General features: G+C 36.3%; 1 protein-coding gene across 7 annotated transcripts in view; it reads left to right on the top strand.

The window, feature by feature from the left end:
- Positions 1-25,679, top strand: part of MINPP1 (multiple inositol-polyphosphate phosphatase 1) — a 167,971-nt gene that overhangs the window by 16,276 nt on the left and 126,016 nt on the right. For 5 of the 7 annotated variants that reach the window (XM_027111929.1, XM_027111931.1, XM_027111930.1 and 2 more), the window contains one exon: positions 1,041-1,174. The exons of 1 other annotated variant lie outside the window; for it this stretch is intronic. In XM_027111929.1, the coding sequence (XP_026967730.1) occupies positions 1,041-1,174 (134 nt within the window). Of the gene's footprint in view, positions 1-1,040; positions 1,175-25,679 lie in introns of those variants that run through there. One more of the 7 variants, XM_027111932.1, reaches the window with a different exon arrangement.

Consider the following 25,679-nt stretch of genomic DNA (forward strand, 5'->3'; position numbering starts at 1 on the left):
ATTTGGGGGGGGGAGCTCCTTTAAGCAGTGCTACTCTAAGATATTCTTGTACATTGTCTCTTGTGTTCCTCTGTGAATATTAGTTTATAAGAAACAGAATTAAACGGGCCTTAAAGATGTGTGTTTTTGTGTATTTTGCCAGTCTGTCCTTTAGAACATCTGTATTAATACACATTCCTTCTAGTACCAGTTTTCCATATCCTTGGTCTACTTTTTTTTTTTTTTTTTTTTGCTGTGTTGGGTCTTTGTTTCTGTGCGAGGGCTTTCTCTAGTTGCGGCGAGCGGGGGCCACTCTTCATCGCGGTGCGCGGGCCTCTCACTGTCGCAGGCTCTCTTGTTGCGTAGCACAGGCTCCAGACGCGCAGGCTCAGTAGTTGTGGCTCACGGGCCTAGTTGCTCTGCGGCATGTGGAATCTTCCCAGACCAGGGCTCAAACCCATGTCCCCTGCATTGGCAGGCAGATTCTCAACCACTGCGCCACCAGGGAAGCCCTCTTGGTCTACTTTTATTACTGTTTTTTGCCAAACTGATACATGAACCAAAGTAACTCATTTTCTATCTGGTTTCTACCTTCCTGAAATTCTTAAAAATTCCGGATTCACTGTTGGCACCTTCTGTGCTGTAATGAATATTCTTCTATGTACATTTTTTCTTTTTTCTGTATATATCTTTGCTATCATCTTAAAATAATTTTAGAAAAAAGCGGAGGTGAGCACATGTCTTTAACCCAGTATCCTGAACTGTCATGGATGCTGGATTACTGCTTGTGAGTACTACTAACTTGCTCTTGCATGTCAGTCTCTACATTCCCATTTGGGTTTGTGTCTCAGCATAAATCTCTGTGTCATGGACCTTTAGGTTCAACCCTTAAATGCTTGAAATGGTAAGTATAAACTCTGTAAAAGCTAAGATTCTACTATACTTTGTGTAGAATGGTGATTAAACAATGTAACCTTTTCTGAAAAAATCATGATTAAATCAGAAAATCTGTTACATTAATAAAAATTAATAGTAATGATTTTTGAAATTTGTATTTTTAGGTTTTAGAATACTTAAATGATCTGAAACAATATTGGAAAAGAGGATATGGGTATACGATTAATAGTCAATCCAGCTGCACCCTGTTTCAGGATATCTTTCAGCACTTGGACAAAGCAGTTGAACAGAAACAAAGGTAAAAACTTAAAAAAATTTGTTTTTTGATGTATTGGGTTGGCCAGAAAGTTCATTCGGGTTTTAGGATCTTATGGAGAAACCCAAGTGAACTTTTTGGCCAACTCAGTATATTCTGAGTGCCCAGTTACGCTTCTGGAAAATGTTTTATAATGGGTGATTTTTAAAAATAGATTTTGCTTATGTTTTTTAAAAATAATTATACTTACAAAAGAATTAGATGACATATGTAAGTTATAAAGCATATAAACATATAAACCCTCCATTCAACCCAGGAACTGGAACATTACTAATAATTTGCATGTGTCTATTTATGTGTTCCTTAGTGACTCAATTTTCCTGCCCTCCCTTGCCCCATTTACTCCCTATCCCCTTTAACTACTATTCTGCATTTGGTGCATATCATTCCTTTGCCTCTATAAAAAGGCTTTATTATGAATGTATGTGTGCCCAAACAATATGTTTAGTTTTGCTTAGAGACATAAGCAAATGGGACTTGTTTTTTTTCCCCCTCAACATTACATTTATAATATTTATCATGTTGTTGCATATACTGTAGTTCATTCATTTTTACTGCAGTACAATATTCAATAATGTTCAATATTCAGTAAATAAATACCACAGTTTATATCATCTTCTCTTGTCAGTGGGCATTTGGGTAGTTTCTGTTTTTTGCTATTATAAATAGTGTAATTGTACATGGTTTCTGGTATGAATTTTTTTTTGTTTTTATTTTAAATGAGAGTTTCTCATCAAAAAGTCTCTGTTAACATTCATACTTCTCAAAGTTTAAAAAAAACCTTTTCATAATTTGAACATTTGGTAGAATATAAACCCCATTTTATTTGATAAATATGCTTCCTTGAAAGCTTATACATTCACAGTTGGAGATGAAAATCATGCTATAAACACTGAGACAGAAAGACTGAAGATGGTGTATTTAATTGGGTTGGCAGTATGAAGTTTTATATACATACAGATATAGCGAGAAATTATGTGAGTTTGTGGATATGACTTTAGTTTGTGGAATTTTCTTGGGTTTGGGAATTAGGGACCATCTGTACTAGATCTGGTTTTCTTCCCTGACTTACAATGGTTCAACTTACGATGTTTTGACTTTTTGATGGTGCAGAAATGATACACATTCAGTAGAAACTGTACTTTGAATTTTGATCTTTTCTGGGGCTAGCTATATGCAGTATGATACTCTCTTATGATGCTGGGCATTGGCAGTCAGCCGCAGCTCCCAGTCAGCCATGCGATCACGAGTGAAACACTGCTAATATACTTACGACTCTTCTATATCTATACAACCATTCTGGTCTTCACTTTGAGTACAGTGTTCAATAAATTATATGAGATATTCAACACTTTATTATAAAATAGGCTTTGTATTAGGTGATTTTGCCCAACTATAGGCAAATGTAAGCATTTTGAGCACATTTAAGGTAGGCTAGGTTAAGTTATGATGTTTGGTAGGTTTTTGAGTTATTGATGTTTTCAGTTTAATGATGGGTTTATTGAGACATAACCCCATCATAAGTGGAGGAAGATCTGTACTTAGTTTCTGCTACCAAACACTTTTTTGGGGCAAAATAGTCAAGGAAAATTCCATCTTGAGATAGACATTAATTTCTTTCCTACTTGGTTTTATGAACTTTTTAAAACCCTTAGACTTTATGAGATAACAGATCTTTACTGTTTGTTCATTGTTTATTTGTTTGTCCCATTGTTGAATGTAAGGTAATTAAAATTGTGTCAGAAAGATTCTTAAGTAACTTGCAAGGTTTGCTGTTACAATTTGATACCAGATTCAAAGCTTAAGTAAGAATTTTATCATTGGTGTTTTAAAAATAAGTATTTCTGTACACTGGAAACTACAAAGCATTACAGAGAGAAATTAAAGGTAACCCAAATAAATGCAGAGAGATACTATCTTTATGGATTGGAAGACTCAGATTGATCATCTGTAGGCTGACTGCAATCCCTATTGTAATTCCAGTAGGTCTCTTTGTAGAAATCGAGAAACTTAGTCTAAAACCTATACAGAAATGCAAAGCACCCAGAAGAGCTAAAACAATTTTGAAAAAGAACAAAAAGACTTAATAAATACCTGACTTCAAAACTTATAAAACTATAGCCGTAAACAAATGGATCAATAGAATAGAATAAAGTCAACAGATAAATTCCGATATATATGGTCAGTTTTTGACAAAGATGCCATGGTAATGCATTGGAGAAAAGAATAGTCCTTTCAACAAATGGTGCTGGAACAATTGGACATCCATATGTTAAAAAATGACAGACCCTTACTTCACACTCTACACAAAAATTGATCATAAATTTAAGTATAAAATGTAGAATTAGAAGACTTCTAGAAGAAAATGTAAGATCAAGCAGCAAGGATATATTGTACAGTGTAGAGACATATAGCCATTATTTTGTAATAACTTAAACAGTATAATCTATAAAAATATTGAACCATTGTGTGATATACCTGAAACTAGTATAATTGTAAATCAATGATACTTCAATTTTAAAAAGTAAACAAAAAATATAGGATCAATGGCCTGGATATAAGAGCTAAAACAATGAAACTCTTAGAAGAAAACATAGTAGTAAATCTTCATTTACTACTCTGCCTATTTGGGATTAGGCAGAGATTTCTTAGATACAACACTAAAAGCACAGTCCATTAAAAAATTGATGAAATGGACTCCATCAAAATTAAAAAATCTTTGTGCTTCAAAAAGCACTATCTGGAAAATGAGAAGACAAGCAATAGACTTGGAGAAAATAATTGCAAAACATATATATGATTAAGGATTTGAATCCAGAATATATAAAGAAGTTATATCTCACTAGTAAGGTGACACATAACCCAGTTTTAAAAAAGGGCAAAAGATTTGAACAGGTACTTTACTAAAGAAGACATATGGATGGCAAATAAGCACGTGAAAAGATACTAATAAACTATCTACTGATTATATTATTAGATATTAAAACCACTGTGAAATACCAGTAATACCCCTAAACTGGCTGTAAAATAATAGAAAAAATATATATATTGGTCTCTGCCCCAGGTTCTTGACACAGGGCTCCTGAAACCATCGTCATTTCCTGGGTGATAGGAGTGTCTTTTTTTCTAATGAGGTGACTGTATAGGCTCATGGATGGCTCCAGGATGACGACTGGTCACCAGAAAGACCAAGCCATGATTAGAAGCTTGGAATTTTCAGCCCCATCGCCGCCCCCCCCCCGCCCCCACAATTCTCTTGAGAAGGGGAAAGGGCTGGAAGTGGAGTTAATGATCAATCTTGGCTACGAGGTTCAGGGAGCTTGTGGGTTGGTGAATCAGTAGAGGTGTGGCGAGAGTGGCTTGCCTGGAGAGGACCTGGAAGCTCTGTGCCCCTTCCCACATACCTTGCCCTGCACATCTTTTCCATCTGGATGTTCATCTGTATCCTATGTCATATCCTTTTTTAGTAAACTGGTAAATGTAAATAAGTATTTCCCTGAGTTCTTGAACCACTCTAGCAAATTAAACCCGAGGAAGGGGTCATGAGAACCTTCTATCTGTAGCCATACTGGATAGAAGTTGTGGGTAACCTGGGTGACGACCTACTGCTTACAATTGGCACCTGAAGTGGGGGCCAGTCTTGTGGGACTGAGCCCTTAGCCTGTGGGATCCGATGCTGTCTCTAGGTAGATAGTGTCAGAATCGAGTTAAATTTTGGAACAGCCATCTGGTGTCACAGAAAATTGCTTAATGTGGGGGAAAAAACCCTACACATTTGGTAACCAGAAGCGTCAGAAGTATTGTGAATGTGGTGATAGTGTGAGAGTAAAGGAGAAACAGAGGAGGAAAGGACTACGTATTTTTCTTATTCACCGGCTAAAATTAAAAAAATATATATTTTACCAAGTGTTGGTGAGATGTGGAGGAACTGGAAACCTTATGCACTTTTGGTGGGAATGTAAAATTGTATAGCTGCTTTGAAAAAGTTTGACAGCTTCTTAAAAAGAATCTTCTTAGGACTTCTCTAGTGGCGCAGTGGTTAAGAATCAGCCTGCCAGTGCAGGGGACACGGGTTCGAGCCCTGGTCAGGGAAGATCCCACATGCTGTGGAGCAACTAAGCCCGTGCACCACAACTACTGAGCCTGCGCTCTAGAGCCCGCAAGCCACAACTACTGAGCCCACGTGCTGCAACAACTGAAGCCCACACACCTAGAGCCCGTGCTCTGCAACAAGAGAAGCCACCGCAATGAGAAGCCCGTGCACCGCAACGAAGAGTAGCCCCTACCCGCTGCAACTAGAGAAAGCCCGCACGTGTAGCAATGAAGACTCAACACAGCCAAAAATTAATTAATTAATTAATTATTTTTAAAAAAGAATTTACTAATTCAGAAAAATGGCACCTTTCCTTAGAGTTTTTTCAGGATGACCCCAAAATGCTTATGACATGTAAGAATGATATCAGAACATTCTCTAACACTGTATACAAAAATAACTCAAAATGCATTAAAGACCTAAATGTATGACTAGGTACTATAAAACTCCTAGAGGACAACATAGGCAGAACACTCTATGACATAAATTGTAGCAATAATTTTTTTGATCCATCTCCTAAAAAGGAAATAAAAGCAGACATAAACAAATGGAACCTAATTAAACTTAAAAACTTTTGCACAGCAAAGGAAACCATCAACAAAACGAAAAGACAATCTACTAAATGGGAGTAAATATTTGCAAATGATATGACTGACAAGGGGTTAATATCTAAAATATATAAACAGCTCATACAATCCAATATCTGAAAAACAGGAAACCAAATCAAAAAACAGGCAGAAGACCAGAATAGACATTTTTCCAAAGAAGACATACAGATGGCTAACAGGCATATGAAAAGATGCTCAGCATCACTAATTATTAGAGAAATGCAAATCAAAACAACAAATGGATATCACCTCACACTGGTCAGAATGGCTAACATCAAAAAGTCTGCAAATAGGGGCTTCCCTGGTGGCGCAGTGGTTGAGAGTCCGCCTGCCGATGCAGGGGACACGGGTTCGTGCCCCGGTCTGGGAAGATCCCACATGCCACGGGGCGGCTGGGCCCGTGAGCCATGGCTGCTGAGCCTGCGCGTCCGGAACCTGTGCTCTGCAACGGGAGAGGCCACAACAGTGAGAGGCCCGCGTATCGCAAAAAAAAAAAAAAAGTCTGCAAATAACAAATATTGGTGAGGATGTGGAGAAAAGGGAACTCTTGTGCACTGTTGGTGGGAGCATAATTTGGTGTAACCACTATGGAAAACAGTATGGAGGTTCCTTAAAAAACTAAAAATAGAACAACCATATGACCCAGCAATTCCACTTCTGGGTATGTATCTGGAAAAAGTGAAAACACTAATTCAAAAAGATACATGCCCCAAAATGATCATAGCAGCAGTATTTACAATAGCCAAGATATGAAAGCAACCCAAGTGTCCATCAACATACAAATGGATAAAGAAGATGCAGTGTATATGAGTAAATACAATGGAATATTACTCAGCCATAAAAAAAGAAAGTTTGCCGTTTGCAACATGGATGGACCTGGAGGGTATTATGTTTAGTGAAATAAGTCAGACAGAGAAGGGCAAATACTGTATGATATCACTTATATTTAGAGTCTAAAAAATAAACAAATGTATATAGCAAAACAAAGTCTCACAGATACAGAAAACAAACTAGTTGTTACCAGTGAGGGGAGGGAAGTAGGGCAGGGCACAATAAGGGTATGCGCTTAAGACATAAAAACTACTGGACTTTCCTGGTGCACAGTGATTAAGAATCCGCCTGCCACTGCAGGGGACGCGGGTTCGATCCCTGGTCCAGGAAAATCCCACGTGCTGCAGAGCAACTAAGCCCGTGAGCCACAACTACTGAGCCTGCGCTCTAGAGCCCATGAGCCATAACTACTGAGCCCACGTGCCACAACTACTGAAGCCTATGCGCCTAGAGCCTGTGCTCCGCAAAAGAGAAGCCACTGCAATGAGAAGCCCGCGCACCGCAAAGAAGAGTAGCCCCCGCTCACTGCAACTAGAGAAAGCCCACGCACAGCAATGAAGACCCAAAGCAGCCCAAAATAAATAAATTTTTAAAAAAGACATATAAACTACTATATATAAAATAGATAAGTAAATAAGATATATATTGTACAGCGCAGGGAATTATGGCCATTATTTTGTAATAACTTTTAATGGAGTATAATCTATGAAAATAATGAATCACTATGCTATACACCTGAAACTAACATAATGTTGTAAATCAACTATACTTCAATTAATTGACATGGACAGATGAATGGATAAAGATGTGGTATATATACACAATAGAATATTACTCAACTGTAAAAAAGAATGACATAATGCCATTTGCAACAACATGGATGGACCTAGAGATCATCATATTAAGTGAAGTAAGCCAGACAGAGAAAGACAAATATGATATCGCTTATATGTGGAATCTTAAAAAAAAAATGATACAAATGAACTTACATACAAAACAGAAATAGACCCACAGACATAGAAAACAAACTATGGTTACCAAAGGGGAAAGGAGTGGGGAATAAGTTAGGAGTCTGGGATTAACATATACACATTACTATACATAAAATAGATAACCTACTGTATAGCACAGGGAGCTATACTCAGTATTTTGTAATAACGTATAAGGGAAAAGAATCTGAAAAAGATTATGACTGAATCACTTTGCTGTATACCTGAAACTAACACAACATTGTAAATCAACTCTACAGTACTTCAATTTCAAAAAATTAAAAACAAAACAAAACAAAAAAAACCCATGCCAATGAGCAGTCATTCCTCATTTACCCCAGCCCTCTCAGCACTAGGCAAGCACTAATCTACTTTCTGCGTCTGGATTTGCCTTTTCTGGACATTTCATATAAACAGAATCATATAATATGTGGTTCTTTGTGACTGGCTTCTTTGATTTAGCATAGTGTTTTCAAGGTTCATCCATGTTGTAGCATGTATCAGTATTTCATTCTTTTTTTATGGCTGAATAATGTTTCATTGTATGAATATACCATATTTTGTTTATCTGTTCATTAGTTGATGGACATTAGAGATATATTCACTTTTGGGTTGTTGTGAGTATTGCTACTGTGAACATTTGTATTCATATTTTTGTGGGGACTTATTTTTATTTTGCTTCGGTATATACCTAGGAATGCAGTTTCTAGGGGGTCAGCAATTTTGACTATCAGGGATTGCTAAAGAATATTAAAACTGTAGATGTGTATACAATCCCTGACATGCAGTGGTTCCTGGATGTGATCTGAAGATGAAGCATTCCAAGCTGAGGTTCGTCCATTTATAGTAATCTAGATTACCTGCTAGGAAGTTTTGTTTTTATCCTAACAGTTTTAGTTTATTTTCTTATAATTTGCTTATCTTACCCACAAGTGAAGTACAGAGGGAAAAAAATGCAACAAACTGAGTACTCCATTATGTTAGGTAATAGCTGACTGTGTTTTTAAATACTTAGAAGCTAATGAGACTAACTTTCATGGGTGGCTTGTTGAATGAGATGCAGTAATATAGAGGCAATGTGATGTAGTGGGCAGATGCTTGGGTTTGGTTTGAGTCCTGGTTCTGCTTTATTGATGCTGCAGATTCCCCACTTCTGAAAAGGCGAATATCTCTCCTGATTCACAGGGTTGTTGTGATAATCAAATGAGGTAGTGTCTATTAAAGCACTTAGTATAATGCAGTATACAAAGGTGGTATTATTATCGTATACGAGAGTTCTCTGGTCAAAACATGTCCTTAATGTCTTTGTCGGACATTCACACACCTCCCCTCCTTCTGCTGCTGTGATTATTCAAATATTGGAAACACATATTTTGTAGTACTTAGTCTCTTCAAATTTTCATGGTCTTGAGCTCATTTCTTAAACTAATTCCCTTTTCATCAGCAAGATGGAGAATATTTTTTACTTGTTTTGGAGGACTACTCCTGAATTTTTACTCCTTTTGGAGGACTACTCCTTTATTTGTGAATTGAAAAGAAGATTCATTCAACAATATTTTAAACGTCTACTGTGATACATGTCAGGCAGTGTCTTAGGAGCTGGATATAGTGATGAGTAAGACAAAGTCATTGCACTTGTGACTCTTACAATTGAGAGAAGATAGAAATGTATATAAAAGCCATGGGCCATGGTATAATTATTCATGTAAGTTTGTAAAACAGTATAAAAAGTTAAAGGAAGGAGAGTTTGACCTTGTAAGTCAGGAAATGATTTTGGCCACTGCTTCCTTTTCTAACTGAGGAAGGAGAGTTAGCACTGATTGTGAAGAAACTGGCAGGTGCTTTTCAGAGACTGGTTTTCTCTATACTAAAAGACTGATTAGGGTTTTTAAAAAATATGCATTTAGCCGAATCAAGATGAAATCTTAAATAAGTAGAGGGAAGAAAGTGAGTTTAGAGACTTCTGTCAGATTTCTTTCCAAAAAACAGATTGACACTATCCAATTCTATGAGCAGTGCCAAAATTAAGGGTACTTCTCAAGAAAACCAGTATATGCTCAGCAAAGAGAGAATAATAGGTTACAAAAAACAAAAAGCTAATAGACTTTTTTAGAGCAGTTTTAGGTTCACAACGAAAATGGGTAGCAATTAAAGAGTTCCCTCGGGCTTCCCTGGTGGCGCAGTGGTTGAGAGTCCGCCTGCCGATGCAGCGGACACGGGTTCGTGCCCCGGTCCGGGAGGATCCCACAGGCCGCGGAGCGGCTGGGCCCGTGAGCCATGGCCGCTGAGCCTGCGCGTCCGGAGCCTGTGCTTCGCAACGGGAGAGGCCACAACAGTGAGAGGCCCGCGTACCGCCAAAAAAAAAAAAAAAAAAAAAAAAGAGTTCCCTCACACTACCCCCTCTCCCACATACACAGACTTCCCGCTGCTAATATCACACACCAGTGTGGTATAATAATAATGTTTTAACAGAATATTTTATCTTTGTACTTTTTATGATCTGTTCTATCAAAACAATGAACCTTTTTTCTTCATGACTTTTAAAGTTCTTTTTTGAATTTGTATTGAGTTTATACCAAGTGTGTTTATATATGTATATGTATACATATATACAAAAGCAATATTTTGTCATTAATATTATCTGAGGAAATGTCTTTCACTTAATTCTAGAGTTCCCAGACTACTGTTTGCTATCTCCATCCCTCCTCCACCACACTTTGAGATGATACTGTGTACACAGGTTGTTCTCTTTTTTTTTGTTATCTTTTTATATTAACATTAAATCAAAGATATTCTTCAATGTTTCTGAATATTTTTCAACATAATTTTTATAGCATGTTTTACTTCACAGAAAAATTGGAGATTGCAAATGATGTTAATTGACAAGTGTCAACATTTTGGTTAAATATAACCAGTCCTCCAAATGCATAGTCCTTGGCTCTTATTAGGATCTTGACTTTATTTTCCTTCTTAAACCATCACTACAGTGATGGGATTAAAGTTAAAACCAGTAATTTTACTATTTAAGCAAATTTAAACAGCTATTGCTGTTTAAGCAGCTGTGATGAGAAAAGCAGATTGAATTTACTGAATAAATGAGATATATCTGGATTTTATTCTACTTTCCCATTCCCCATTACCTCTGTTAGTATATTTTTATTTTTATTTTTTAACTGGGGGGATTCAGTAAGTCACTTCCTTACTTTTTCAAAGTAAGGTTTATATTCTGGACTATGTATTAATTACCTCATGAGATCTTGCATTTTGTCAGGGGTACTCTCAGATACCAGAGGTAATTGCTGTAAATATATGTTATGGTCATTAAATAACTCTCATTAGCCTTTATCTACCTTTTCATTGACTCTCAAATCTTTGATGTTTTTATATTTCACAGTTGAATAAGAGTATGGCTTTTTAAGTTGTGTAGTTCCACATTTTAACATAAGATGGCAGCATTGAAATAAAAGTATAGTGGCACCAAGAGATTACTTAGCCCATTGTAACCAATGAGCTTTGTCTTTTAAAGTTCTTAGGAATGTATACAGATTCTAAATTCTCAGAATATATTCTTGCTTGTTTTTTTGCTAACTTTCCGAAGTCAGTGTTCCATAGAGTTTAACTAGGTACCAGGATAGTGCTAGTTGTTGAAAGATACTGGCTAAATATGGTAAAAGCCAGCACAGCCTGGCTATGCTTTGAATTCAGATTCAAGTGTCCATTGGTCTTCTGGAAAGACATGTTTTGACTCTCAGTAGACTGTAGATCTGTGATGTCTAGAACTTTATTTCCCTGCTCTGTCCTCAGTGTCTAGAACAAGCCTGCCATGCAGTTGGTGCTTAGTATGTACCGAAGGAATATCTACAGTCCTTGTTTATCCTCCCAGGCATCCAAGCCACAAACCTATGCATCATTCTTGACTCTATCTCCCTCGCCTTCTACATCTACTCACCATATTGTGGGTTTTTTTTTTTTTTCTTCCAGTTTTATATCAAGTCCTTTGACTTTTCTTCATCCCCACTGCTACCATCTCAATTCAGGCTAATATCTTCTCTCTGTTAGATTTTAGCAACTGCCTCCTAAGTGAGTGCTTCCCTGATTTTATTTTTACTTCTACTCCAATGCAGCTTATGATGCAGGCAATAGAGGGTATATACGAAGTTGAATACATTTAAATTATTGTCTCAAGGAACTCATATCCTAGTTTGGAGGATATCTGTATGACAGCACTAAAACAGGTAAAAAGAAATACTGAAGGAGAATTGATTTGAACTGTTGGGGTTTGGTAAAGGCTTTATGGGAGGAGGAGTTTTTGAGGTTGGTCATTGAAGATTTCTTTCACAGACCTCAGCATACCAACTATTAATACTTGTTTTGATTTTTTAAAACTTTATTGAAGTATAACATGTGAAATAAACAACACATATTTGAAGTATACAATTTGATGAGTTTTTACATATTTATACACCCATGAAACGATCACCATAATAAGATAATGAACTATCCATTGCATACAGAAATTTCTTTGTGACTCTTTCTAATGTACTTCCCACCCCCCATTCCCAGGCAGACTACTGATCTGCTTTCTGTCACTATAGATTAACTTGTATTTTCTAGAATTTTATATAATGGAACCATATAGTATGTATATGCACATTTTTTTTGGTTTGGCTTCTTTCCCTCAGCATAATGTTTATAAGATTAATGTTGTGGGTATCAGTCATTCATTCCTTTTTATTTAGCATTTTACTTAGTATTCCATTATATGGATACTACACAATTTGTTTATCCATTCTCTTTATGATGGACATTTGGGTGTTTACAGTTTGAGGCTATTACAAATAAAGCTGCTGTGAACATTTGTGGTCTTCGTATGAACATATGCTTTCATTTCTTTCGGGTAATTAATACCTAGAGATGGACTAGCTGAGTCATATTTAGGTGTATGTTTAACTTTTTGAGAAACTGCCAAACTCTCCCTACCAGTGTGTGAGTTACAGTTGTTCTACATCCTGGCCAACACTTGATATGGTAGGTATTTTTAATTTTAGCCATTCTCATGGGTGTGTGTTGGAGCACCTCATTGTGGTTTTAGTTTGCATTTCCCTAAAAACTAGTGTTGGAGGACAGAGGGAATGAAAAGTGCCCACCAAACTGATAAGGCATCTTGAAACGAAAACAAAAGTTGGGCAGCTCCATGTAATCAATGGATCCGTTATTATAGGGTAACTTACGCACATGGTGGGATCAGGGTCAGGCGGACAGTGATCTGGAAGCATTCACAACTGTACTCTGCACCGCCAAGGGGGCATCGGGACAGTTTTATAGTTAACTTAGGGTATGGGGGTGGGAACTTGGAAATAGGATGTGCATTCCTAAGTCAGGATTCACGAATGGGTAATGAGTCTCCTGGGCACTGGGAATACGTCAGTGAAGGTTTTTATTGTTTGGGGACGAACAGAGCATTGAGGCCACCTGGTCCTGATGATTGTTAAACAATATCTATTAACTACAAAGCCCTTGATAACAGAGTAGTGATTCACTGCTACACAGTACAGTTCTGGGCAGGGTCAGTGGAAGGAGAAACTCTAAGGGCTCAAGATGGTATCAGTTATGCTAACAGCCATACAACTAGTGATATTGAGCATCTTTTTGTGTGCTTATTTACCATCCATATGTTTACTATGGTGAAGTGTCTGTTCAAATCTTTTGCCATTTATTAACTGGGTTGTTTATCATTTTTACTGTTGTTGTAAGAGTTCTTTAAGTATATTCTAGATACAAATTCTTTCTCAGATTTATGCTTTACAAATACATTCTCCTAGTCTGTGGTTTACCTTTTTTGTGTTTATAATAATGTTTTTTATGGGCTAATTTTGGCCCACTATTGAGGCAATTCCTCCTGAGCATCTATTTGGCACCCTGTATATTTTGAGGTTTTCCTAGTCTGGCTTGTGTGAACACAAACTATTCCTGGCCTTGTGTTAGCTTTGGGCATTTTTTTCGCCTCCTTCTTTTTAACACTTTTTGTCTGGGTTTGGATAGTTTTCTCACAGACATGAGCTGATCAGTACTAGCTGAAAACTTGAGGGGAGTCCCTGTAGATCTCTCTTCTGTGGTACTCTAGCCTGTGTATTCTAGCCAGCTTGGCCTCCCTAAATTTTCAGTTCTGTCTCATCTGCTCAGGAAGACTGCCATGCTCTGTTTGGGTTCCCCTGCCCTGTGCTGCAGCCTGGAAGCTCTGGGCAGTTAAGATGGGACAGCTGTTGGGATTCACCTCATTTGCCTTGCCTCGCTCTTATTCTCACTATTGTCGAACGTCTCAAAATTGCTGTTTCATGTATTTTGTTTGGCTATATAGTAGTTTAAGGCAGGAAGGTAAATCCAGTCCCTGTTACTCCATCTTGGCTGGAAGCAGAAGTTATTTCTATGTATTTTTGCTTGAGATAAAATTTTATGCTTGAGTCATTTCATTCTATATTTGTGTTAAACTGTCAAACCTGATGCTTCTCCATATGCCTCATTGGAGCTGATGCTTCAATCAGATGTAAAAGAAGACTTCAAAAAAATTTTTTTTTCCTCCTAATTTTCTTCCCAAAGCATCTCATATCTCTGGCAGTTCATGTTGCTTATTTGTGCACTTACATAAGTATGGGAATTTTATGAGTTGTCTAAAGCTCTATTTGATATTCCTGGATCATGTTTAAAAATACACTTTGTGTAACATTAGTTGAGTGTGAAACATGAATTAAGAGCTTAGAAAAATCTAAGCTGAGTACATTTAGGGAAAAACATGCAATTATCAGTTGTTTTTCTAGTTGAGCTTTTTGGGGGGTGTTTTACTTACTTTGAACACATGCATAGTCATCAAACCTCAGTTAACAACATAATTTTAGACTTCAAATTAAATTTGCTTTTTAATGGAAGATTTGATAAAATCTCCTTACCAACTTATATAAGTAAAAAGAGGACTGTAATTTAGAGAACTGCATTCTTATCTTGCTAGATAACATTAGGTAATTCACTTGTCTTTTCCTTATTTCTAAAATGAGCAAATCTTGACCAGATCTCAACCCTAAAATATTAGAATTCCAACTGTGTATTTCTACATATATTTCATATAGGTTATTTGTTTTCTTATATTTGTATTAGTAGTTTACATTTTCTAGGGTTGTTAAAATTTTTTAAAGCTAAAATGAACCTCTGTAAAAGTGGTTTTGTCAGTTTTTGGAAAATGTGACATTTCAGTTTTAATGCATTTTTATCAGAGGGAGAGGGCAGAGTTAAAGGTTTATGCCATGGCATTTTATTCCTTTTTTTTTGGGAGACTGTTGTGCTACGAGTTCTAAAGAATATCATTACAAGTCAGAGATATAGTTAATATGAGAAGTGTGACTAATAGAAGTCTATGTTTGTTGAAGGATTAGAGTATGCAGCCAAGATATAGAGAACAGGAACAGCATGATTTAAGAAAAATAGGAATGTTCAAAGCAAATTATAGAATATCTGAATTTTTCTTAATTTGTTAAGTGGTTAAAGGTAAAAACCTAGTTCTGGGTGTCATGGCATCTTGAACCTCACAACTCTGTTTATTGAATGGCCATATGATACAAAGAAAGCTATTTACATGGGACCATAGGTAGAATGGAATGTAGCAGTCTTCATGCGCTCAGCAATTTTCTGGCAAAACTATGTGCAGTGGCCTTATATTAGGAACTGAGTAAACTGAGAAGTGATTTTTTTTTCACATTCTTTCCCTTTTTGTCCTCCCATACGTTATGTTCTCTTGTTCTCTCTGGTCTTTCTAACCCCCCAGCCCCCAGACAGACAGACACACACACACACACACACACACACACACACACACACTTCTGTACTCCCTCATTCAGACATATGCACACACACTTACCTAGTGGCTGTTGTCAGTATTTTGGGCTTAATCATAAACCAACTTTGCTTTGAAGAAGCTTGGGAATAAAACCCAGAAAAATTCCCATGCCATCCTCGGAACTTGGGTATATTTAAGGAGAAGCTGGGGATTTGGTTCTTTCGAACAGCAGTTGTGCCTGTACTAAGTGAAGTAAATCAGTTCCTAGCAGGTGACTTAGAACACTTCTAAGATGCACTCTCCATTATGAGACAAAGCAAAGAGTGTTGTGTTCCTGAGATGGAACCCACTACCTTCACAAGAATTACTGATTTACTTTACAGAAACCTGGCACATACCTTTAATGGCTTCTGATGAAAGCTGGACCATAAATAAATACTTTTGTATGTTTGTTTTGACATCTTTAGAGTTACAAAAATAACCCCACATTTAAAAATCACTGCTATATGTGCACACACAGAAACTCCACAACTCTTTAGCCTCCACTAATTGAAGGTATCCAAGTCCCCATTTTTGGGTGTTTGGAAGTAATTTAGAATAGAAACACAGTATGTTTTTACATGTAACATGTGTGCTGCTTAACTTTGTCAAAGAAAACTGAGATGTGAGTAAGTCATTTATAGCAGGGCAAACAGGTAGAAGCATGAGCAGCTATTTAAGAGGGACTATTTTAACTCTTTGGAAGGAAAAATGTGCTTTTTTGGTCACATATATTCCCATGTAGTAGTTTTTTTGTTGTTGCTTAATTAATAAACTTTATTTCCTAGAGCAGTTTTAGGTTTACAGCAAAATTGAGCAGCAAGTACAGAGTTTTTTCATAAACTCCCTACCACGTGCCCCCCAACCTCCCTTACTATTGACATCTCACACCACAGTGGTACATTTGTTATAATTGATGACCCTACATTAGCACATCATTATCACCAAAGTCCATAGTTTCCATTAGGGTTCACTGTTGGTGTTTTACGTCTTCTGGGTTTGGACAAATGTATAATGACACGTATCTGCCATTGTAGTATTGTACGGAATAATTTCACTGCCCTAAAAATCCTCTGTGCTTTGCCTGTTTATCCCTCCCTTCTCACCAACCCCTGGCAACCACTGATCTTTTTACTACCTTCATAGTTTTGCCTTTTGCAGAATGTCATATAGTTGGAATCATACAATATGTAGCCTTTTCAGATTAGCTTCTTTTACTTAGTAATATGCATTTATGTTCCCTCCGTATCTTTTCATGCTCTGATAGTGCATTTCTTTTTAGTGCTGAATATTATTCCATTGACTGAATGTACCACAGTTAATTTACTCACTTACCTACTAAAGGACATCTTGGTTGCTTCCAAGTTTTGATAATTATGAGTAAAGCTGCTATAAAGATCGATGTTCAGGTTTTTGTGTGAACATACGTTTTTAATTCATTTGCATGAATACTAAGCATTGCAGTTGCTGGATCACATGATAAGAATATGGTTTTTTTGTAAGAAACTTCCACAGTGGCTGTATCATTTTGCATTCCCACCAAGAATGAATGAGAGTTCCTGTTGCCAGCACTTGGTGTTGTCAGTGTTCTAGATTTGGGCCTTTCCAATAGGTGTGTAGTGGTATCTCATTGTTTTAATTTTTAATTGCCTAATGACATATGAGCACCTTTTCATATGCTTAGTTTGCATCCGTATATCTTCTTTTCTGAGGTGTCTATTCAGATCTTTTGTCCATTTTTTAGTTGGATTGTTTTCTTATTGTTGAATCTTAAAGAGCTCTTTGTATATTTTAGATAACAGTCTTTTATCAGATGTGTCTTTTATAAATATTTTCTGTCAGTCTGTGACTTGTCTTCTCATTCTCTTGACGTTGACTTAAGTAGAGCATACGCTTTTAATTTTAAGGAAGTCCAGTTTATCAATTATTTCTTTCATGGATTGTGCCTTTGGTGTTGTATCTGAAAAGTTATTGCCATCCCCAAGGTCATCTAGGTTTTCTCTGATGTTATATCTTCTACGAGTTTTACATTTAAGCCTCTGATCCTTTTTGAGTTAATTTTTGTGAAGGGTGTTAGGTCTGTGACTAGATGTTTTTTGTTTGTTTTTTTTTTTGCATGTGGATCTCTAGTGTTACAGCACCATTTATTGAAATGACTGTCTTTGATCCATTGTATTGCCTTTGTTCCTTTGTCAAAGATCAGTTGACTTTATTTACAGGGGCCTATTTCTGGGCTCTCTCTTCTGTTCCATTGATTTGTCTATTTCACTAATACCACACTATCTTCGTAACTGTAGCTTTATAGTAAGTCATGAAGTCGAGTAGTATCAGTCCTCCAACTTTGTTCTTCTCCTTCAATATTGAGTGTTGGCTATTATGTGTCTTTTGCCTCTCCGTATAAACTTTAGAATATATCCACAAAAATAACTTGCTGGGATTTTTTTTTTTTTTTTTGTACGCGGGCCTCTCACTGTTGTGGCGTTTCCTGTTGGCGGAGCACAGGCTCCGGACGCACAGGCTCAGCGGCCATGGCTCACGGGCCCAGCCGCTCCGCGGCATGTGGGATCTTCCCGGACCGGGGCACGAACCCATGTCCCCTGCATCGGCAGGCGGACTCTCAACCACTGCGCCACCAGGGAAGCCCAACTTGCTGGGATTTTGATTGGAATTGTGTTGAATCCATAGATCAAGTTAGGGAAAACTGACATTTTGACAATATTGAGCCTTCCTATCTGAGAGCATGGAATATCACTTCATTTATTTATTCTTTGATTTCATTCATAAGAGCTTTGTAGTTTTCCTCATATAGATCTTGTACGTATTTTGTTATTTTATACCTAAGTATTTCATTTTTAGGGTTGCTAGTGTAAATGGTAATGTGTTTTTAATTTCAAATGGAAATTTGATTATTGTTAGTATATAGAAGAGCAGTTGACTTTAGTATATTAACCTTGTATCTTGCAATCTTGGTATAAGTGCTTATTGATTCCAGGAGGTTTTTTTTGTTGATTCTTTGGATTTTCTAGATAGATGATCATGTCATTTGCAAACAAAGACAGTTTTATTTCTTCCTTCTCAATATGTATACCTTTTATTTTATTTTCTTATCTCCTCTCATTAGCCAGGACTTACAGTACAATGTTGAAAAACAGTAGTGAGAGGGAACGTTCTTGCCTGTACCTTATATTAGCAGGAAAGCTCTGAGTTCCTCAACATTAATTCTAGGTTGGGTTTTTTTTTTCTCTCAACACTTAAAAATATTTCACTCCACTGTCTTCTTGCTTGCATGGCTTCTGAAGAGAAGTCAGGTGTAATTCTTATCTTTGTGCCTCTATAGATAAGGTGCTTTTTTCCTGTGGCTTCTTTCAAAATTTTTTTTCATTATTTTTAATTTTCTGAAGTTTGAATATTATATGTGTAGGTATAGTTTTTTTTTTTTTGGAATTTGTCCATTCAATATTCTCTTCCTAGATCTGTGGTTTGGCATCTGACATTAATTTGGGTAATTTCTCATTCATTATTGCTTTAAATATTTCATCTGTCCCTGTCTCTCTTTCTTCTCCTTCTGGTATTCGCATTACATATATGTTAATTTAAACCTTTTGTAATTGTCCCACAGTTCTTGTATATTCTGTTCTGGTGTTTTCCAGTCTTCTTTCTCTGTGCTTTTCAGCTTTGGAAGTCTCTGTTGTCATATGCTGAAGCCCAGAGATTCTTTCCTCATCTGTGTCAGGTTTACAAAGATATTCCTTGTTTCTATACTGTGTTTTTGATCTCTAGTATTTATTTTTGATTCTTTCTTAGAAATTTCATCTCTTTAATTATTCATCTGTTCTTGCATATTGTCTGCTTTTATTTCCATTAAAGCCCTTGACAGATAAATTATATTTTAAAAAAATTCCTGGCTTGATCATTCTAACATACCTGCTGTATCTGACTATGGTTCTAATGCTTGTTCAGTCTCTTTAAATGATGTTTTTCGCCTTTCAGTATGCCTTGTAATTTTTTTGTTGAAAGTGGACATGATGTACTGGGTAAGAGGAACTATGGTAAATAGGCCTTTAGTAATATAGTGGTAAGGTGTGGAGGGAAGGGAAGCATTCTATAGTCCTATGATTAGGTCTCAGGCTTTTGATGAGCCTGTGCCCCAAGCAGTGAACTTCACCAGTGCCTCTCAGTTTTCTTCTCCTCCATAAATGACACAGGAGAGTTAGAGGGGGCTAGAGTTGAGTATTTCTATTCTCCCAGGTAGGCTAGGTTCTGATAAAACCCCCTAGCAGGTTAGACTCTGGTGAAATAGTTTCTCCTGAGGGCAGGCCTTGTTAAGAAGAACAGAAAGCTCTGGTTTATTTCAAAATGGTTCCTTTTATCCTTTCCTTGCCAGAAGCAAGAGGGGATTCACTGAGGACCTGGCAGAGTTCACTCCCCTCGCTATGCCTAGTCACCTGAAATTTTTATTTTTTACTTTTTATTTATTTATTTAAATTAATTAATTAATTTTTGGCTGCATTGGGTCTTCATTGCTGTGTGCAGGCTTCCTCTAGTTGCGGTGAGCAGGGGCTACTCTTCATTGCGGTGCACGGGCTTCTCATTGCGGTGGTTTCTCTTGTTGCAGAGCACAGGCTCTAGGCGTGTGGGCTTCCAGTAGTTGTGACATGTGGGCTCAGTAGTTGTGGCTCACGGTCTCTAGAGCACAGGCTCAATAGCTGTGGCTCACGGCTTAGTTGCTTCGCGGCATGTGAGATCTTCCCAGACCAGGGCTTGAAGCTGTGCCCCCTGCATTGGCAGGCAGATTCTTAACCACTGCACCACCAGGGAAGCCCTGGTCCCCTGAAGTTTTTAACTTAGACTTGTCCACACTGAGCCTCTAGCAATTTGTCAATTACAGTTTAGGTTTTCCGACCCTGGCATGGTTCCCATGGAGGTTTCTGCTCCTGTAAATTGTTATTCTCTGTATCTACCTGTCTCTCTCTCCAATTTGGGGGACAGCGGTTTGACCTGTGACCTCACTTCTCTGATGGATCTAAGAAGAATTGTTGATTTTTCAGTTTGTTCAGCTCTTTGCTGTTAGGATGGAATTGCAATTTCTAAGCTCCTTACAGACTGCAGACTGAAATTTCTACTTGTTTTTTTTATACCCAGCATTTGATATTTTGGCAGTTGAGTTTCAAACAGTAAAGTAGAAATCAGTTTACATATTGCTTAGTCACTGTTTATTAGTGAAGAAAAGCATTCTGGCATTCTTAGCTGTAAGTAGGCCCTTGATTTAAAGTATGTAGTTTAAAAGGACTGAAAAATTATTAGCTAAGTTCTTTTGAATTTTATACCTCATAATTATGAGGTAGGTGTTTTACTTCTGCTTTCTTAGGGAGCCTTGAAGAAGATTATTATATTTATTCTAGTTTTAACACTTGAATCATTAAGGATTACCAGGTTGAATCAGCTAGGAAAAATAAATAGTGAAGAAAAACAGTTATGTCTGAGGCAAGTGATTTATATTCTGAGCTATTATTTATTGGGAATACTTTTTGAGTTAATGGAAAAATTACTTTTTTTTGATCTTTTAACTTATTTAGGAGTGTGCTAAATTCTGTTTCTTACCCTTAAAATCCAACCTGCACATTTAGTGATCTCTGAATTTTTTTTTGAAATGCAAAAATCAAGAAGAAAGATTTTTAGAATTGTATGAAACATGTTAAGTGCTTAAAGATAACTTTTAGGCCATGTGAGAGTTTCAGTTTTATGTTCTTGTTGATAGCATATTTTACAAAGTATCATAAGGCATTCTTTTCTATTTTATAAGCTCTTTCCCTGTGAGATAAAATTTCTCTAAGCCAGATTTTTAATAATATTCCTTGACATTTTTTAAAAAGATGTAAACCAAACCAATTAAGTGTCTTCTTATTCTGCGCTCAATGAAGTTTTGTATACATACATTTAGGAATGATTTACACATAGTTCTTAAAGTGATCGTTTGTTTCAGGTGATTGTATGATATATATATATATATATATATATTATATTACATATATATGTGTATATATTTTTTATATATATATTTGTGTTGTTTTGTAATACACTTGACCAGGGGTGATATTGCTGTCAAAAAACAAGAAATCATGCATCCTGATACAAACTTGAAGCATTGTCTGCTGCTGTATTTTGTAATCAGGTGTCTTAGAAATGGGCAAAGTGATTTTAAATAGTTATGTCTGGGAAATGAGAGAGATAAAGAGGGGGAGATTGGTTGGCAAGGAGAAGATGTTCATATATAAAGAAAGTGTTTAGGAAATAAGAAGTAGATGACATTGGATCTGGATACAACCTCAGTACGGTGTTCCAGATAGCTAGTACTTACTAATGGGAGTTGAAAAGTATTTGGCTTAGATGTTGGGTCTCTGAAACTGAGAACTGTCATTTGTTGACATATTCCCTTTCTTCATGCTACAATAAAAATGTAGTTGCATACACCCTTTATTACTCAGCAAACTGAATTCATGGTGGAGAGTATGTTGTACTGAGTGTCTCAGAGTTATTGAGAGAAGATGGTCTCCATAAGCTCATAATAGACACATGGTGTCTCAAATTTTAGGAAGCAGTTAGTCATGTAGTGTGTTCCTGAAGCAAGATTTCTTGTCTTTTGTTTTTGTTTATCCTCTGTCACATATTTATTTCAGGTTAAAAACCCGGGGAATGTAATCTTTGCCTTTTATACATTCTTGGAGAAGAATTGATGCCTTGTTTAAGAGATAGTCCATTTTCTTATTCTGTAGGATTTAACATGTGCTCTCACCAAAGGGCATGTTGCTAAAGAGTATTTTTTAAATTGCCCAATTCACATTAGTACGCCAGGGGCCTTGTTACCAAGCACTAACAATGTGGTTTTTCTCAGCTGGTATATTGAAATGCCATGTGTTCATAGCCCCCCCCCCCCCACTGATTTGATTTGAAATTGATTTTAAATTTGTACTAAGTTTTTTTTATTTGATTTGATTGATTTTAAATCAGCAATGGCTTGAAAGTAAACTTGGGTTACTAAATTCCTAACTTATTTGCTCCAGTCCAGTTACGCAAATATTTTCCTATATAAGAGGCATTGAGCTTTTTCCAAGTGAATTTTTTTGTGTGTATATTATATTCGTGAAACTCGATTTATAGTATTCCTGTATTCAAGTTCAAGCTAAAAAATTAAATAATTTCAGATGTGCCCTTCTTTAAAAAAAACAATTTTGAAAAATTGAACTTAAGAATCAGGCTGAGGACGATTAATATTTTTTTGAAAGGATTTAGGTTAATCTTTTATATTATCTATTCCTATGAATTTAATGCATAGTATTTTTTCTAGTGAGTTTAATTGATGGTTCACAGTTAACTTAGGCAAGTAAGTTAACCTCAGTGTTTTCATCTGTAAAAATGGGATGATGATACCTACATCATAGGGTAAACCAGATACTACACTTTACTAAAGCCACAACGGGCAGCATTTCTATTATAAGACTTCATAGGAATGTATTCATGATCCAGCTCAAACGCCACCTCCTCAGCAAAGTCCGTCCAATTCTTCCTCAGACAGAGTGATTTTACTCTTTCTCTGGGTTCCCCTAACACGTAGACAAATTCTCATCTGCAAGAACCAGGCATATGTTTTGTTTGTATTTTTGTTCTTTCACCTTACCACCTTTTTTCTCCCCCTTTCTCATCTTTCCTCCCTCTTCTAAAAAGCGAAACTATCATGGTACCTGGCACTTGGCAGAGAATGCTAGTATCTGTCACATCTAAACAAATGGCAGAATGGATCTTTGAAAAGTCTCTTCTTTATGTTTCAGAAAATTGAGCACATCCATTTTTGTCCAATGCTTTTTTTGTATGAATACAAGCAACATCAGCCAACTTCTTTTTCTGAAGTAGCAACAGCATCTGCTATTTGTGCAAGACACTTTAAGGCACAAAGGTTAAAGGCAGACAAAAAATAATCATGAGTGAAATTGTGCTCATTTCTCCTTCTTTATATTTGGCATTATTGTAGAAATATATGACCTACAAAAAATGGTAAGTTGCTTACTATTTTCTGCAAGCACATTTGGATCTCTAAGTAAATTGATGTTTTTAGTTGTTTAGATTGTTTTGGGGAAGGCTACATTAGTCTTGACCCTCTAGTATGTAGTTTTCCTTGTCCTTAGTTATCATTATTGTATTGATGCATTTAACCAGACCTTCAAACATACTGTTTTTGTATATTGCATACTTCTGTAATGGAGATTGATCTGTAGTAAGATGATACTCATGGCATTTATTTTTTAAATTGCATTTAAAAAATAATTTTTAATTGCTTCCTATTGAGAATTGCTTGGAATTCTAAAATATTTTTTTTAATTTAGGTGGATCATATGGCAGAAGACAGTCATTTATTTTTGTTGATTTGGCTTCCTATATGAATCTAATATATAAAGTTATTTGATTTCCCATAAAACTCCCAATAAGCATTTTTAAAGCACAATTTTTCTCGACTTTCTTCTCAAAAATAGCTGATTTTAATATGTGACTGAAAGTAGGCAGTCAAAAGAGAAAATGGGATTTATTGCTTTTTATATAAACCTAAGGAACCCTAGGTTTAAACCTTAAATTTGGGTAACAGCTTAGATTTAATTTATTCTGTAGCTTGGATGTAGTTAATAGGACTTTGAACTCATCATTTGTACATAGCCCTGTTGGTCTCTTCTCTTCCCCAACACACATTTTTTTGTTTCATATGTGTGTTTGTTATTTGTTTTTTATCTTTTTTTCTATTTTCTCTTTATTTGATTGACTTTTGAAACCCAGGTAGGTAGGGTAAGGCTGTTTACTCCACTGTCTATCACTTTCCCACATAATAGCCACCAGCCACATGCAATTATTCAGCATCTGAAAATGGGATTGATCTGAATTCAGATTGCTGTAAATGTAAAGTACACACGGCATTTCAAAGACTTGGTAGAAAAGAATAAAATAGTTTTATTAATAATTTTTATGTTAATTACATGTTAAAAGTAGAATATTTTATATTATATATTGCCTTATATATTCTTCCCAGTTTATTGGAGTTCCCCAGTGGGGAAAAGAGGAGAGAGTTGCTGACAGTTAAGCCTTTCAGTGAGACAGGGAGGGTATTGCTGCTCTCCTTCCTGAACTCTGATGTGTCCTAATAAACCTTACAAAGAGCAATAGTAGAGTATTGAGCTGAGGGTTGTTCCTGGCTTTGCACTTACTGCCTCATGGCTAGAAGATTTAAAATACAAACCAGTATCTTTATATTACATGTTTTTCTTTAACTTCTATCACTATTAAATTCCGTTATATTTACATTATGGCAGTGGCTTTGGCTTATTTATAGTCAAATATATAAAGGGGCGAGGCAAGTAACAAATGAATGAATCCATCCTATCTTAAACAACGTGAAATGATATATGTCCTGTGCAACAGGTATATGTCATCTCTGGAGGGTAAACCTTATTTATTCTTGTTCAGCTGATGATTGCCTTGTTAGGAGTTCATGTTGCCAGATCTTTCAGGTTTTTAAGAGGAGCCACAAATCTGGATTTTTAAGAATTTGAAATCTCCCACTTTTAAAATACTGACAAATATTATAAGATGTAAAAATATTTATGCAGTCAAACTAAATATAACTGTGGTTTGAATGGTACTGCTTTAGAACTTTGGACTTAAGGAGATACTGCTTGGAAATAAATAAAGGTTTTAGGTACTTTAGATGACCTAATTAAAGTATACCAGTTAAGAAAAGAGGCTTACAGTCACCTGCTGATGAATGGTTTTTAAATCTCACACCTTTTAGAGAATATTAATCTCAAAATAATGGATAATTGAGAAATAGTATGTTTCTCTGTATTTTTTGAGTATACTTTTCTAGTATAGTTTATTTTCTGTAGGAATGTTTTTCTGCTCCTTATTCTCTTATTTATTTTTCTGTTGCTTGTTATAATGTAAATTTAGTTTTCCTCAACATTTAGAAGAAGTCTGTATCAGGTTGCTCTTTTAACCTTACAGAGCTCCCTTTTCTGGTGTGTGTGTGTGTGTGTGTGTGTGTGTGTGTGTGTGTGTGTGTGTG

This window comes from Aethalodelphis obliquidens, unplaced genomic scaffold (genome assembly GCF_003676395.1).
Source record: "Aethalodelphis obliquidens isolate GAN/ISIS:26980383/991018 unplaced genomic scaffold, ASM367639v1 scaffold11, whole genome shotgun sequence".
Taxonomy (NCBI): Eukaryota; Metazoa; Chordata; class Mammalia; order Artiodactyla; family Delphinidae; genus Aethalodelphis; species Aethalodelphis obliquidens.